This window comes from Staurois parvus, unplaced genomic scaffold (genome assembly GCF_062004578.1).
Source record: "Staurois parvus isolate SC_StPar_1 unplaced genomic scaffold, SC_StPar_1.0 ptg003507l, whole genome shotgun sequence".
NCBI lineage: Eukaryota > Metazoa > Chordata > Amphibia > Anura > Ranidae > Staurois > Staurois parvus.
This window is the reverse complement of record NW_028321303.1, coordinates 1-17,985: the sequence shown is the minus strand read 5'-3', so window position 1 is coordinate 17,985 and position 17,985 is coordinate 1. Positions and strand designations below refer to the sequence as shown.

Here is a 17,985-nt window from a genome sequence, read left to right as displayed (position 1 = left end):
GTGACAACACCACGCACAAATATGCGTGTATAGATGTAATGGCTCTAGTCCGGCTAGTATGTGGGTGCCACGGACTAAACTCATCCAGGTCAGGCATCCACATACCCAAACATGAGGAAAAAGGTGCCAATTCTGAGAAAAAAAAAACAAAAAAAACATTTTCCTGGTCAGAATCATGTGAGAAGATGCTGCAGTCCAGCCAGAAACATTAAGCCTGGTAGCAATTAAACTGGACCAAGTTAAACATGGCTAGATCTTTAAAATGGTGCAATATCCAGGTATACATGGTTCACCTGTGTAATGCAACACTTCTATAACAATACCTGGGCAGGTTGGCAATGTATTACACCCTTTGTGCCCAACCTGTGGCCTAGGAGCCACACGTGTCCTTTTGGCACTTTGTGCACCCCTCAGGGCCCTGCCAGACACTAATCTGCTTCTCTATCACCTAGTTATACCAGTGATTTATAGCGCTCCCCCGCAGCATACCTACACAGCCCAACCAGCTCCCCCCCCCCGCAGCATGCCCACACAGCCCAACCAGCTCCCCCCCTCCCCCGCAGCATGCCCACACAGCCCGACCAGCTCCCCCCCCCCCCCCGCAGCATGCCCACACAGCTCCCCCCCGCAGCATGCCCACACAGCCCGACCAGCTCCCCCCCCCCCCCCCGCAGCATGCCCACACAGCTCCCCCCCGCAGCATGCCCACACAGCCCGACCAGCTCTCCCCCCCCCCCCCGCAGCATGCCCCCACAGCCCAACCAGCTCCCCCCCCCCCCGCAGCATACCTACACAGCCCAACCAGCTCCCCCCCCCCCGCAGCATGCCCACACAGCCCAACCAGCTCCCCCCCCCCGCAGCATGCCCACACAGCTCCCCCCCACAGCATGCCCACACAGCCCGACCAGCTCCCCCCCCCCCGCAGCATGCCCACACAGCCCAACTAGCTCCTCCCCCCCCCCCCGCAGCATGCCCACACAGCTCCCCCCCCCGCAGCATGCCCACACAGTTCCCCCCCGCTGCATGCCCACACAGCCCAACCAGCTCCCCCCCCCCCGCAGCATGCCCACACAGCCCAACCAGCTCCCCCCCCCCGCAGCATGCCCACACAGCTCCCCCCCGCAGCATGCCCACACAGCCCGACCAGCTCCCCCCCCCCCCCCCCCCCCACACACAGCCCGACCAGCCCCCCCCCCCCCCACACACAGCCCGACCAGCTCCCCCCCCCCCCCCCCCACACACAGCCCGACCAGCTCCCCCCCCCCCCCCCACACACAGCCCGACCAGCTCCCCCCCCCCCCACACACACACAGCCCGACCAGCTCCCCCCCCCCCCCCCCACAGCATGCCCACAGCATGCCCACAGCCCGACCAGCTCCTCCTCCTCCTCCTCCTCCTCCTCCCCCCCCCCCCCCCCCCCACAGCCCGACCAGCTCCTCCTCCTCCCCCCCCCCCCAGCTCCTCCTCCCCCCCCCCCCCACAGCCCGACCAGCTCCTCCTCCCCCCCCCCCAGCTCCTCCTCCCCCCCCCCCACAGCCCGACCAGCTCCTCCTCTCCCCCCCCCCACAGCATGCCCACAGCCCGACCAGCTCCCCCACCGCCGCATGCCCACACAGTCTGACCATGTCCAGTTGTTTCTACTTATATCAACTATTTGAATTTTCTGATGGACCCCCTTTGGTGATGTCAAAGGCCACACCCGAGGTCCCCATATCAAGAGAGTTGACCATCACTGCACTACTATTGCACATCTTAAACCAGGAAATCTACATCTTGCTTTGGTTATGGAACCCAAATGCGTACCACGGCAGACACCCGACGCCATTTTCAGTGCCACCCAGAAGGACCGGCCTTGGTGAGGCCCCAACCACCTACAAATGACCGCTCACCAGGTACAAAGCCTGGGACATCCCTCTGCACCCACCTGCATGACAAAGAAGATAATAAAAACCCGACAGGGGTCCAAATTCCTGCCCATCCACCAAAATGTTTTCCCTTTAGTTAAACATAACTGTTCTTTCCCTGAAGTTTCTCTAAAAACAAAGCGAAATATCCCATCCACACCTAATGCACCTTTCCGCTCATGTCGGGTCAAACCTTTTTGCTTAAACAAATAAAGGAACAGAGGAAGAGAAGGATCTAGACGAGGAGACGAGGCCGGGTTCATTTTATTATCCATGACTGAAGACACGTTGGGGCTATAAAGAGGACGCATCAAAACTAAACTACTTGGCCCATCCCCCACCCCTACAGAAGAGAAAAAACCCAACACATAAAAAGCAGAGAAGTTGCCCCCACGGCTTTGACTTTGAAGTTTGTTCTGTGGAGTGGAGGATTCTTCATTGGAGGAGAAGTAAGGCGCTCTTTGTGTGGAACACGCACATGGTCCGGTCCCCTCACAGGAGGGAGGAGCGGTCCGGTCCCCTCACAGGAGGGAGGAGCGGTCCGGTCCCCTCACAGGAGGGAGGAGCGGTCCGGTCCCCTCACAGGAGGGAGGAGCGGTCCGGTCCCCTCACAGGAGGGAGGAGCGGTCCGGTCCCCTCACAGGAGGGAGGAGCGGTCCGGTCCCCTCACAGGAGGGAGGAGCGGTCCGGTCCGCTCACAGGAGGGAGGAGCGGTCCGGTCCGCTCACAGGAGGGAGGAGCGGTCCGGTCCGCTCACAGGAGGGAGGACCGGTCCGGTCCGCTCACAGGAGGAAGGACCGGTCCGGTCCGCTCACAGGAGGAAGGACCGGTCCGGTCCGCTCACAGGAGGAAGGACCGGTCCGGTCCGCTCACAGGAGGAAGGACCGGTCCGGTCCGCTCACAGGAGGAAGGACCGGTCCGGTCCGCTCACAGGAGGAAGGACCGGTCCGGTCCGCTCACAGGAGGAAGGACCGGTCCGGTCCGCTCACAGGAGGAAGGACCGGTCCGGTCCGCTCACAGGAGGAAGGACCGGTCCGGTCCGCTCACAGGAGGAAGGACCGGTCCGGTCCGCTCACAGGAGGAAGGACCGGTCCGGTCCGCTCACAGGAGGAAGGACCGGTCCGGTCCGCTCACAGGAGGAAGGACCGGTCCGGTCCGCTCACAGGAGGAAGGACCGGTCCGGTCCGCTCACAGGAGGAAGGACCGGTCCGGTCCGCTCACAGGAGGAAGGACCGGTCCGGTCCGCTCACAGGAGGAAGGACCGGTCCGGTCCGCTCACAGGAGGAAGGACCGGTCCGGTCCGCTCACAGGAGGAAGGACCGGTCCGGTCCGCTCACAGGAGGAAGGACCGGTCCGGTCCGCTCACAGGAGGAAGGACCGGTCCGGTCCGCTCACAGGAGGAAGGACCGGTCCGGTCCGCTCACAGGAGGAAGGACCGGTCCGGTCCGCTCACAGGAGGAAGGACCGGTCCGGTCCGCTCACAGGAGGAAGGACCGGTCCGGTCCGCTCACAGGAGGAAGGACCGGTCCGGTCCGCTCACAGGAGGAAGGACCGGTCCGCTCACAGGAGGAAGGACCGGTCCGCTCACAGGAGGAAGGACCGGTCCGCTCACAGGAGGAAGGACCGGTCCGCTCACAGGAGGAAGGACCGGTCCGCTCACAGGAGGAAGGACCGGTCCGCTCACAGGAGGAAGGACCGGTCCGCTCACAGGAGGAAGGACCGGTCCCATCGGCCCGACTCACTCCAACCAGAAATTCTATGGAGAAGACGGCAAAGTATAGGATGACCCAACAACTGTCACCCCAGATAATGGCTCATACCGAGTATTGTTGGTTTTATGGGCTTTCTACAAAAAGAGGAAGAGGTTAGGAAGCCGAGACGGATTTCTGCAACTTCCCCTGAAACACACCAATGGGATGTCTACATACACGTTACTCCAACCAAAGACGACCAATGCCCAGACATTGCAGCCGGAGCCACGGAACCGAGATTACCGAAACCCCAAGAATAGTGCAGAAAGGGTGCCGCCAATGTTAGGATGGAACTGAAAAAGGGAACCAGATTTTTTGGAAGACAAATACAAGCAATCTTAGAGGGACACTGGGCCCCCCACAGCTGTCCCTGACCCATACATTGGGTATCTCAAACCTCATATCCTTCGATTTTTACATGAGCGAATTCACAGAAGTGGGGGTGTATAAAGCGAATCCCAACTCCTAGGCTGCAATTCTTGGGCTGCCATTCCCACCTATTTACTAGGAAGCCGAATGTCATTATTGGTTGATAAAACTACCTGGGATGAGGACAAGTTAGTAGCCGAGAACTGCCATTTAATGCCAATTATTCTGCAGCAACCCGCAGATTGCACAACCAACATGAAATCTGCCAGTCTATGTATGAATGCGGCCAACCAGCCCAACACCCAGATTCCTCAGTAACAAGCCCACCCCGCGTCTGATCTGTATCCAGATTTTCAGGCAGATCTGCTGACCTCTTCCCTGCAGGCAGACATGTGACCCCGGCTGTGGACGGGGTACAATGGACCAGTCATCTTGTGACGCCCCGGGGGTGGGATGTTCTGACATAATCCAGAGATGAAGGCCGTCAGAGCCACAGAGGGTGTCCTGCCCCACACTGTACAGTCCTGAGGAGCTCCATGAAAAGATCATGAATGTTCCATTCTACACGGCCGACGGCAAGGAAAGCCACGCATGACCCACCCAGTGAGCAACCAAACGCTCTCCTCCTCTCTGCCTGCAGATCGTTCATACGAAGGTGTAAATGCTGGGGGCCAATATTATTAGGTACATATTTTAGCAACGGAGGAAATTTACTGAGCAAAGCAAATATTTTCCGTGTTACAGGAAACCGGCATCTGCACACTTTACAGTGGAATGGCCCAACAGGGACCAGGAGTTCTCAGCTTTCTCTGGCAGCATGCTGGGAAATTTTGTTGCATGACCAACATTAAGTAGAACTACAGGCAAATTTTCTTCCTCTTCATTTTGAAGAGCGTAAGGGAGGGTTAGAACCCCAGTCAAATTATTTTGTCATGTGTCCCATTGTGGAGATTCCCCTTCACTTCCATAGCCAAAACAAAGTGAGGAAATTCCTGAAAATTAAGGGAATCTTACCAGGTCACCAGAAATGGTGTCCTCATTGGAAGATTTCCCCTCTTAATTTTCTGGGGATAACCCAAAATGTGGGATTTTCTTTTACTGATAATCTAAAAAAAAAAAAAAAAAAAAAAAAACCACACTAAGGGGGAATCTCCCTAGTGGGGTCACAGACCACAAAAGAAACCTGACAGGGGGTCTCATCCGCTCCACTTCAAACACTGAAGTTTTGCCTTTAGTTATGTTATACCCATGATGCCTTCACTTTCCCACCAGTCCATTCATGGACGACCCCAATACAATGTCTGACCTTCATATGCACATAGGAGACCATGGGAGGACACTGGAAGATTTGTTGCTCAAAAAGGCAAAGCTACAGGATCCCATGACCGTAAGTTACATAAAACTCTGCATATAAAGGATGGTCCAAGAACAAGGCCTACAAATTTTTCTCCCCAAAATCTAAGGGAACTTCCTGTCCTGCTCAGCCATGCCGCAATAGTGGTCACAAGTATAGAGACATGAAGCCAAGCAACCCCAACCAAAGTAGAGAGGTCAATGAGCCTACATGACTGGTTGGGGGTGTAAGGGAGGGGGAGGGGGATGAAGGATGTAATTTAAAAAGCAAAACAAATTTACAGCTCCGCCATGAAGACTAGGAGTGTTTAAGATGCTGGTTACTCATTGAACAGTCATCCCCACCCCCCCCCCCATGGATGGGTGCCTATGCAATGAGGCTGTTTGCATAATTCCACACAGAGGACCATACTACAGTCACAGAATTCGGGACACAATACAAGTCCTGTTTGCTCTTCCAGTGACCAGTTCAAGCTTCAAAGGAATTTAGTATCACCGCCATCCTCCCCCACAGTTCCCAGGAAGGGAAATGACCAGTAAAACAGAAATGACACCTAAAGCAGTCTTCTCAGCACCTTCCACCAGCCCTTCACCTCACACATTACTGATAACGGGAAGGAAGACTTCCTCCTCCAATTGTGCTGAGAAGGCTTCACCAGGTTATGCAAACAAAAGTAAATACAGACTGTGGTCATTGTGTAATGGACACCTACAGAAGGCCTGTCCTGGAGCCTCCAAATGTCCCGTCCACAGGACCTCAGATGTCTCAATGAAGGTCCATACACACCATCTGCTAGATACACTGTAGATACTGGGACACTACAGAGATTCAGGACACTTCCACATGTACTTGCCTTTGGTATCCTGGTAACCCTAGGTTTTTACATTTTTAGTTTTGAAAGGAATGGAAAGGGTTAGACTTGTCACCCCCCCCCCCCCCCCCCCCATCATGGGAAATACACCATCTCTTCACATGGGTGACCATCACCGAGAAGCATTGGACATCCAAATTTTGATTTGTCCCCAGAACAAGAGGTTGGGTAAATCTTGCAATTGGATCAATTATGGAGACAACTGTCTAAGAGGGAAATCCACCCTCACAGGAAGTTAGTCTTCCCAACTGCCTCTGGAACAGGAGGTGAAGAAAAATTTTCCCAATGATACATCTAGAAGAAAAAGCATCCAAAAATTTTAGAGTGAAGACCCAATTTAGTGCCAATCTCCATCTTCACGTTATTTCACTCAGTCTTTGAATCTGCAGCTTCCATTAAACAGTTGCATGGTGGTCCTGCCAGGAAAGGCCTACTCCAGGCACTTCCTAATAAAGATCACTGGTCCTTTCTGCAGACCCAAGGTCAATACTCTACTTTAGGAACCATGGAGGTCATAAAAAGGAACTACCTGTAAGCTACTGGACAAGCCACATAATTGACACTCCTAAATGTGAATTCAGCAGGAGACCTTTCGGTTTCTTCAGTACAGGTCACATGACTTTCCCAAACTCTTTACTTGTGGCACACCATTGAAACTTCAGCCTAAATGCCGAGCAGCTTTACCCCGGCATCCACACCGCCAGCATTCCTCATCTTCTGAGCAGCCCTGGAGCCAAGCCGGGGACAGCCAACTCCCCATAATTTCTCAGTAAACATTCTGATAAGATCCTGAAAATAAGCTGTAAGGCCTTCCAGGAGCACTGATAAAAGCCTGCTGGATGCCAAGCATTGAAGGGAGACACTTGCACAGCTGCTGTTTCCTACAGGAGTCATGAACCAGCTTTTGAAACAAAAAAGGTCTCTTCACCACAAACCAGGAGACCAACATCTGCCACCCAAAAACCATCTGCAATCAGCAAACTACTATGGGGAGATTTACTAAATCTGAAGCACTGAGAATCTGGCGCAGCTGTACATGGGAACCAATCAGCTTCCAGGTTGTCAAAGCTTGAAGAAAACCGGGCAAAGATGTATCTGCACTGCATGGGTTAAATGCTTGTTTTTATACAAAGCCGAGATATACTCCCCTAATCCGCTCGATCCACCAAGTGGAAGACGGGTCCCCACCACACACTATTGGTGAATGGACTGTTCCTGATGTCATCACACCCATAGACCAGCTCCAGATGTGAGGACAGCAGGAACAGTCCACCACTGGATGTGGGGGAGCGCAGTTTTCCAGAGGATCGGAGGATCAGGCAAGTACATTTTTCCCCTAAGCCCCTGGACAAAATACGAGCCATGCAGTATAGGCACAGCCCCACTGCATGAGAAAGGTAGAAGCTGGTTGGATACCATGTGGAGCTGTGCCAGATTTTGCACTCTCCAGTCTTTGTAAATAAGCTCTGGTGTGTAAACAGATGCAAGCATGAGTAGACCAAGAAACGTAGGCCGAGGAAAGTCCAGGAAATCGAACCCACACACCTGAGGAGTTTGCATAATTCTCCCAGGAACGGGGCCAATGCTCTGAAAGTGGGAGGAAAAGTAGAGCGAGTACATTATACATAAAGCAGGTAATGCTCGGGGCCCCTGAGAACAAACACGCAGCATATGGAAGAGACAATCCCACAGATGTTAGAGGTGAACACAAATTGCAGTTAAATATTCATAAACCTTCATCCACAAACCAGAGAGCTTTAACCTTCCCATTAGTTTCCTTGACAGCCACTGGATTAGAGATGTCAAAAGTCTGACGTCAGTTACAAGAAACGGTTTATTTCCCGGTCTGTCCACCACAATCTATAATCTGCACTCCCAGCCCCGGCCTGACCACCATGGTAGGCATGTCTTCTGCTGGAGAAGGTGGTGTTCAGTAACATGGAATGGGAGGAACATTTACCAAAAAGGTTCTTTTTATGGCATTTGACATGTCTATCCCTTCACCAGAGTTCAGGTTCAATACACAAAGATTCCGTTTCTAATTTGTGTCCATTGTTCAGTGATCCAGCCCTACCCCCCCAGCCATTTGGTGTCCAAATCTACCAAGAGCTATGGATATCTCCAGATAAGAACCCCTACAAGTAGGAAGGCTGGGTACTAACTTTGGGCCCTGAGGAGATGAATGGGCAGCTATCAGCCAGATCCACCTGACATCCTACAAAAACCAACAATGAAGAAACTGGAAGGAAAAAGGAAGGCGAAACAGTAACTGCAATATCTGCTGTGCAAGACCCCTCCACCCCCACCCGTGCAAGACCCCTCCACCCCCACCCGGGCTGCATAGCATGGATGGTGGAATCTATTTTATTATGTTTGTTTAACCTGAAGGACCATCAAAGATAATCCACATCTATAGACAGCTCACATCTGGCCATCCTACAACTGGAATGGATAAAGACTGATAACAGGGGATTGGAGAAGCTCGGCGTGCAGCTCTGTGCAGATGGATCACCATGCGCTCCTCCAAACGTGGAATGGAAGTGATCCCGGTTATATTACACTTCCCTGCATACGTGGATACGTGGTTGTGCAATGCTGGACAGAAAGCAAACAATTCATTTGACACCAGGTGATGTCACCCAAAGAAAAGAATACCGAGGGCTCTACCACCCGAGTACACAAGGGTTTACGCAGAAACTTGCAACTCTTTTACAGCCAGCAGAGTTTCAGGGGCGTTGGTGCCGTCATCTCCGGGGGGGGGGCAAACCTGAAACCGATCTGCAAATTCTTCCAGATAACAAAGAGGAGACTTGGGAACCAACAATGGCCAGGCAGGTATACAGCTCTAGAATGGCAGAGATCTCACATCCCAAGAGCCGGACTGATTATACAGGATTTATATGGCGCCAAGTTTACACAGCACTTTACCACATGGGGGTAGACCGTACAGTTACAAAGAGGAGGGGTCAGAGGGCCCTGATCCTAGGAGCTTACAATCTACAAGGGATGCACAACCATGTATGCAGGGAAGTATATTACTGGGATCATTTACATTCCAAGGGGTTTGGAGGAACGCATTGTAGTCCATCTGCACTTCAATTCCTTGTCTTTATCCCACTTTATACAATCCAGTTGTCAAGAGAAAAAAAAACAAACAAAAAAACAAAAAAAAAAACCACGCAATAACTGGAGGATGGGCTGATGGAGAAAGTGGAAATACAGTTAGGTGGGGGCAGGGTAGGCCTCTCTGAAGAGATGGGTTTTCAGGGATTGTCTAAGTGAACAGCAGGAGATAGACCGATTGGGGTAGAGAGTTCCAGAGGATGGGAGAGGCTCAGGACAAGGTGACAAGGGAGCTAGAGAGCAGGAGGTCTTGGGAGAAATGGAGAATGATTAGGTTGCCATCTACTAAAGTTTTATATGGACTTGTCATGTGGATGCAGCAAGGTGCTGAAGGTGCAGAAATCCAGTCAATGGAAGGGCGGCTGTTTGCATTCTCAGGATTTGGAAACTTTAATACATTTAGTCAGCAAGAACTTGACCCTCTCTGGGACCCCCAACCCAGTCTCAGGACATTTGATGTCTACATGAGGAAGGCTTTACAGGTAAATATGGCTACAATAGGGAGCCACAAGTCAGTATGAAGTCTCTGGACACCATTGTCCCAGGTCTGTGGCTCGGGTGATGAAACCGTTATGAAGGGTTCCTGGACACAGGACTGATCTACACATCACATTCCCGGCATAAAACACCAAAATGGCCAGCACAGCAAATGTACATTGATGCTCATAAAAGTCTAGTCTTCTTGGCATGTGGTGTAAAATACGGACCAGCAACAGTCCAGATTTCTGCTTTATTTCGTAAACCGATCTATACGCAGCAAAGAGTATGAGCCAGTGTGTACAGACCCATAAAAATGTGCTGCATAACCCCCCCCCCCCCCCCCCCCAACCACAACCGAATGCATATAAACCTCGGTGTCTTGGCATCGGTGTGCTGGAGGCCTTGGGCTGGGCATACACGATGCAATTTCTGTCTTTCAAGCGTTGTGATCCATCTATGGCATTCAGGCCAGGACCTGGAACCTTCAGAAACCAGTCGGCAGTGGCGGCTCACAGATCTCTTCAGTGATGGGTTCCTTTTAATTCATTGGGAACATTTACATACAAGTACAGACAAAGCACCATGGGGGGGCCCTCTGGTAATTGAGGGTTGCTGGAGGTAATACACTGGGAGCAAGACCCCCTAAAGAGAATGTGAGGGGATGGAAGAGGAACAATGGGCGCCAATAAGCAGACCACCACAAGATCGGTTCCTGTGCAAGTTGTTGCTGAGGACTTCTTCCAACAAGAGGTCACATTATGAATCGGGTGAAGATCGGGTCTGAGGAATCTCAACGCAGAACCCTGGAGGCAGCCAACAATCCTGGCTCTGCCTGCAGGGAAAGGAATGCATACTTGGATTATGCGAAGCATTTACAGGCCACGAATTAACCATTTCAGACACAATGGGTCGGCTTTGTTACAACATCTCCAGATACTTGATGCAGACCGGCAAAGAAACCATTTCAGAGCACTTTCCTCACCAGCCAGGTATCTAGACAAAGAAAACCTTAGACTCCTGAAGTCTCAACTTCCAGCAAACAGAAAAGCTGACAGCTGGAATACACATGAAGTGTCTCATCGGCCAAAGGAGATGACATTTTGGTCAGCCACTTGACGTCCACACCTCAGCCAGTCAGCACCGCTTCCTCATACAGTAAAGGGAATCTAAACCCAAGATGAAGCCTCCTGGATCTTCAATGGAGGCGGATGAATTAGATTCTCTCAGGGCTTTATTTACAAAAAATGTTCAGTCGTTGATCCTGCCAGCAACACTTCCGCATCAGGGCAGAAATGCATTCATGGAAGAGCAGCATTGTCACCTAGGACAGATCTACAGAACACCAACCCCTGTTGTCCTCTCCACAACTGAGGTGTTCTGTAGCAAAGATGGCAGCGAGCAAATAATCAAGAGCTCAGCACAGGTAGAGCGCAAGGTTTCTAGCCAAGATCTTCAAGCATTTTTTTCGACTAACAGATTTATAAACGGCTTCAATGGTGTATTTATCAGACCAAAAGTGCATTGTTTGTGATTACATTCATAGAGTTGTGTCATCTCCAATCTGAAGCCAGTGAGGGATCATTCAAACCCGAGACACCAACTTCTGCCCACAGGTCCTAAACATGCTTCAATAAATGGAAAGGTCAACGGATCTGGTCACAGCAAATTATGGATTCATAAAACCGGAGTTCAAAAGTAGAAAAAAAATAAATAAAGCCGCTAAAAGTGGCTGCAAAAAAACATCCGGTGTGCATGAGGCCTAAAAGGCGAACTTGGGACTGATTGGCTAATCACCGATTTTATATCGGTCCAGCAGACGATTCCTCAGTGGAAGTACATTTGGTTTTTTTATCCCATGGCTTTGTGGAAGAGATCTCTCTTGCAGCTGGATTACAGTACAAAGTGATCCATTATTCCACATTATGAGGAATCTGCTGGTGAAGTGTGACCCCCATCCTTTGGCTTTGCAATTACTGCAGCAGTTTGACCGGCAGGGTGACTCTTGTGGGGTAATCTGTCCACCGAGGTCCCTTGAGGTGCCCAAAAATGGAGCAGAACACCCCAATTCTGATAATTGCCAATTACCATCCAATTGTTTCTCAAAGCTTTAGAAAAGAGGCAGTCATGGGGGGGGGGGGGGGTCATCACCCTGATATTTCCCAGCTTGTTAGAAAGTCTCCCTGCAAGACCGCCAAACTGATGCTCAGCAACGCAGCAAAGCAAAGATCAAAGTACAGCGTGGAATAGCGGTCTACCGCAAGGCAAGTATCATCGGTCCTGTTCTGCAACAACTGAGCAGATGGGTGGGGCAGGGTACCCCTGTCTACAAGCACCCCAAGAAGCCATCACATGATGCAACTCTATACCAAGGTCTTTATTCTGACAATACGGTGCAAAAGCCTGAGATTTCTTCAGATGAAATGACAGAAGGCCATAACAAGCTTCTTGCTGGTGAAATGAGATTACATGGTCATCAGATATCATTTCCTCCAACCCTACCAGGCACATTGAGGTTAATAGACCTCATTACAGCACACAATTCCCCAGGTTACATATTATACCGACTCCAGAACAACTTCTAGAATATTTCCTGACAAGTCGCAGCAAAAGTGAGAAGCACAGAAGCCCGAGGGTCTGATCAGAGGAGCGCGGTCTTCGCACGCAGAGTCCAACACCAAACAGATGAGAAGCTGGGTGACGGGGGCTCCACAACTCAACATTCACAAGAGAAGCTCTGCAACTACTGGGACCATCCTACAATAAGCACCATCATCTCCGGCTACAAGATCAAAGCATCTGGTAGACGGTTTGCAGCAAAGCACCAGAGGATGGTCAGAAGATTGCCTGCTCAGCTGTATTCACACTATTGACGGCCCGACTGGAACACAAACTACACGGATTTGTCCATCAAGTGGATCTAGGAAGCCTTCATTGTGAACCAGGGAGTGACGGATCTAGCACGTTGGACAGAGATCTTTCTGGTTGGGACGTGTGGAAATCAGAATTCAGGCAAAATTGTAAAAGAGAATAATGTTCCACCTTTCTGCAGCCACTTGACCTCAGGAGCACACTGCCCAAAGTCATAACCTCCCTCCACATTCAACTTCAAAGAGAAAAGAAAATAAAGGGGGGGTGTTTTCTTTACATTAAAGAACAGAGACCACCAGGTGAAACCATCCTAATGCATTTCACTTCTAGCTGGGGTATAATCAGTCATAATTCAGGCAGTTGGTGGCACAGCAGAAACGTTTACAGAACACTGAGCATTGCATTACAGATCTATAGTCAATTTTTTTGGCTTTGGATAGAGTACGGAAGGATTAAAAACGTCTTTCAGCTTTTACTTCCATTGGAGAGATCCCTTCCTGTCTTGAAGAAAGTTGTCCCCAGTGGACCCCAAGGGTCACTCTCCTAAACTTCAGCAGGTGCCTTCAACTATGAGCTGCAAGGTTGTCATAGGTGTCACCCCCTGGCACGTGTCCACCTTTATGTTGGCATCTCAGGGTTCAGAGCTGGCTTACCCCTTGCTATTGGCTAGAAAGACATCCAAAGGGTGGGGCCTTCAGAAGACAAGAGCCAACAAGAATTTGTAGGAGGCAGCAGAAGGCAAACATGTCAAAACTGGCATACATGATCACTCCAGAATAGGGGTACCTGGGCAGCTTACATCGTCCTACAACCCATTTGGAACCTTCAGAGTACCAACTGATTTACTGGGGTCTGATGCATGTTAAAAGAAAATGGTTTTATTGCACGCAAAATTAGGAAACCTGTTCTGTGAAGATTAGAAGTTGGAATCCTACAGACAGTAAATATAGCCAAGGAGACGTGTACCAGCAGAGGAATGTTGTACTGTAATCCACAGTCATAGTTTGCATGATCTCCCTGGTTGATGGGCATCTCCAAAACACAACTATAGTCCATGCATGGGTCCAGGTAGTGCAGTTTCACCAAGAGGCCAACAAATATTGGTAGACAAATCAGGTTGTAAGCCACAAACTGGGGGTACGAGACTGGAACCAAGCAAGCCATGCAGTATTTGCCTACACATTATGACATGCCACTGCAAAGGCCAATGCCTACGGATGGGATTCCTCGGGAAATTTATAGACTACATTTTCAGGCTTCAATACACAAACATGAAGTCCTCCTGTTAGATGCACTTAAACATCTCTCCCGGTACTAACTAACATTCTGCCAAATCAGAAGACAAATACTAGACTACCGGCTTACGAAAGGAAGCTTGGCTGCCATGTGACCTGCACACAATTTTACCGAGTTAGTTCAGGGATGTGACCAATCCATCCAACAACGGGGTCCAGTGAGGAGCATGCAGCGCCGACCAATATCCATTCAGCTTCTGGCAGTAAACCTTTTATAAATGGAACCTTTATAGCGCGAGACGTGGGGAGTAGACAGTTCCATACGATTTGTATAGTCTATTGAAGGCAGCTTTTCCCACAAAACCATGTGGATGGGCCTGCAGCCTCTTCTCACATGATTCCACCATGTAACCGCTCTACAAACTCCGGACAGAACTTAAACATGTGACTACAAGATCACAGGGGACTAGCTAATGGAGAATTCAATCAGAAAAGAAAAACCACCAAAAAAGGAATACCCCGAGCCAAAACAGGAAGGATTTGTCACTTGAGTCCAATTAAAGCAAATCTGTACAACCAAGCCTGAAAATGGTAACCAAGGCTGGCCATGAATGGAAGGCAGAAAAGCATTGCCAGGGGCCACAACAGACAGTACATCATTCTCTGCAAAGAGGAACGAGGATTTCTGTTCACAAAAACTTTCATTTGTTGCCTTTAAAAAGAAAAAGCTGCCAAAACATGCTAACTTGAACGGGGCCCGCAGACCGACCCAAACACGGGGGGCCCGCAGACCGACCCAAACACGGGGGGCCCGCAGACCGACCCAAACACGGGCCACACTGATGTGAAGGGGGGGTGACAACTCTTCTGTGGTATGCAATGTTTGGCCATAAGACGGTCCAGAAGAAGCCAAATTCCTCCTACAGATATAAACACTGAAAGTCCTCCTTGCAGTCGGGTCACACAGGTCAAGGGAGGCCAGATAGGAAAGATAAGCCCACAATGTATATCTGGAATCATACAGGTCACCATATTCTGCCAAGGTGGACAAGGAGACTCCAGAACATCTACAAGAATGTTATCCGGTACACAGTGACCAGTCACTTCATGGCCCAAAGTGTAACGCCTACAGCCCAAACGGTTCGACACAAGTTGGGATTGATGCCTTCACGTAAAATACAAAAAGGATCGATAGAAATCCTGTACCACGTTCATGGGTCACATACCACGTCATGTGAACAGATTCTAAAACTCCCATGTTACTGCCTCCTACACATCAAACATTCTATCAGATGCCTAGATTGGCTCACGGTAAAAAAACAACACCCTAGCCATAAATCTGAAAAATGCCCAAATACTGAACGCCAAACACTCCTCATGACCTGCAGACAATGCCAGCTATTGCATGGTTTAAAAAAAAAAAAAAAAAAAAAAAAAAAAAAAAAAAAACCTCCCACACCCTTCTGCTGCACCCAGTCTCCTTCTGTGATGCATATTTGGGGGCTACTGTGGGTTGGGGGAACAGCTGACCACGAACAGACTCCTGAAAAGGTGAGCTCCAGCTCTTCCCTGTAGATGTGTTTTTCACCGCAATCTTCGATAGCGGCAGCCCAGCAGCCATCCTGGGATGATGGTGGATGGCAGGCGAAGGTGGTAAGTCTGTGCCATGGGTCACCAACACTGCCAGGAGCCACGGACCACAGAACATGGAAAGCACAAGAAGTCATCACTAAGGTTTGAGAGAGTCCACCAGCAGGAGGCCGACGGGAAGGAACCGAGGAGGCCGACGGGAAGGAACCGAGGAGGCCGACGGGAAGGAACCGAGGAGGCCGACGGGAAGGAACCGAGGAGGCCGACGGGAAGGAACCGAGGAGGCCGACGGGAAGGAACCGAGGAGGCCGACGGGAAGGAACCGAGGAGGCCGACGGGAAGGAACCAAGGAGGCCGACGGGAAGGAACCAAGGAGGCCGACGGGAAGGAACCAAGGAGGCCGACGGGAAGGAACCAAGGAGGCCGACGGGAAGGAACCAAGGAGGCCGACGGGAAGGAACCAAGGAGGCCGACGGGAAGGAACCAAGGAGGCCGACGGGAAGGAACCAAGGAGGCCGACGGGAAGGAACCAAGGAGGCTGACTTTCTACAGGAAGTTATTCACATAAAGTGATGTCACCATCAATGGACACGTAACCAGCAACATTGATGAGCCAATTGGTGATCACACTTCTGGAACCAAGCTTGTGCTGCTGATGGCGTTCTACGAGACCAGAGTGCTCCCCACATTGCCTCTCTTTTGAGTATGAGATGCAGTCGGGGGGGGGGGGGGGGGGGCGGCTCATGAATTCCTTCAATTACAAGGAGCTATAAATTCCTCTGATAGAAGTGAAGGGTGCCGCCGGTCACATGGCAGAGGCATGGCTGCCCAGTTTTTGTTCCTTCATTGACATTTTGTTTCTGGAAAGAGGAAGTTTTGCTGTTGCAGCTTTCATATTGCACACAGCGAGGGAGTGAGGGGGGAATGGAGGGGTGCTGAGAGGGGGGAATGGAGGGGTGCCGAGAGGGGGAATGGAGGGGGAATGGAGGGGTGCCGAGAGGGGGAATGGAGGGGTGCTGAGAGGGGGAATGGAGGGGTGCTGAGCCACTAAATCCCAATTCACGTCTGCAACTATTACAAACTTGATTCTCCGATTCTACAGAAGGACTAGGAGATATTTAGTGTCCCGTGTAGTCCCATCCAATAGGAGAGCTCCTGGGGCTCCGATTGCTGACAACTCATGCCGGTTCTGATGGAAAGGTGTCAGAACACGCAGAGCGTTGCAGTTTGTGGTGTGTGGGCTGTGTAGCCACAGACGGTCAGGGTGCCCACGATGGCCCGTGTCTACAGCCAACAATGGTCACGAGCATCAGAATTGGAGCAATGGAAGAAGGTGGCTGGTCTGATGAATTCAAGAATGGTTCAAGGAACAGAGTCTGAAGGTGTTGACTTGGCCTCCAAAATCTCAGTCCAATCAAGCATCTGTGGGATGTGCTGGAAAACACAAGTCCGATCCATGGGGGCCCCACCTCCCAACCTACAGGACCTAAAGGATCTGCTAATGATGACCCGGCACCCACAACTCAGAGCTTTCCTCCACCGCCATGCATTAGGCAAAGCGCAGCCCAGCAAAGGTCCAAATGGCCGTCCCATCCACAGCGGAAGCATTGGTGCTCCTGGCCAAGACGTGGACTTCATTGCCGAGTCCTCAGAACACGTGCGCCGTTCTCCTTCGCCTGTCAATGCTGAAGGTTCCTGCAGGTGGGGAGACCAGATGTTAACATGATCCTCCTGATAGCTGTTTATGGATCACAACTGTCAAAACATTCAGCCTGATGGGGGTAACATTAGTCCGTGTTCCTGATGGGAGCCAGGAGGGGGGGGCGGCTGGATTCCCGGGAGATTTCAAGGGCCACATGTTACACTTTAGACTGTCAGGCCCATCAATCATCACCCTCTAATAGAACGATCAGCTGGACGACCCTTCCTGGACCCTTCAATACGCCAACCGTAGTCACCTATAGCAGGAACTTTGCTCCGGCATCCAGGACCCCCCTCTTCCCCTCCCCCATCTCCGCAGAGATTTGAATTTGTTTTCTTTGCTCCGTGAGCCCCAACCATAGACCGGGCCGGAGGGTGTAACCCTCAGGAAAGCGACACCCCGGGGCGCAGGTCAGAGGTCATTGGTCCAGAACATTCACACTGGATGGAGGTCACATGACCCGGTGCGAGCGACCCGCAGGAACAAGAGACGATACATTGTACTCCGTGGGGTGTCGGGGTTCCAGCAAAATCCAACAATCTGCAGAACGCAACACTAGCCGGGAATGCGCCCTCATGGGAGAACCAGAACCAATCCGATCCAAAATGATGGGAACAGGGGCGGACTGACCATTTGGAAACTCAGGCACTGCCCGAGGGCCCGGGGTCAGTAGGGGGCCCCATAAGATGCCCCTGGTACCTTTTTCATAGGCTTTTTTGAGTTTGGGCAAGGACACAG

General features: G+C 51.2%; 1 protein-coding gene across 1 annotated transcript in view; it reads right to left on the bottom strand.

Annotated features, from left to right (window-relative positions):
* Positions 1–15,576, bottom strand: part of LOC149427767 (EP-cadherin-like) — a 31,852-nt gene extending 16,276 nt beyond the window's left edge. Inside the window, exons 1-2 of the mRNA XM_089667690.1 lie at positions 15,486–15,576; positions 2,074–2,247 (exon numbers count right to left, since the gene is read on the bottom strand). Of these exons, the coding sequence (XP_089523816.1) occupies positions 2,074–2,247; positions 15,486–15,576 (265 nt within the window). The remainder of the gene's footprint in view (positions 1–2,073; positions 2,248–15,485) is intronic.
* Between the last annotated feature and the right edge of the window lie 2,409 nt (positions 15,577–17,985).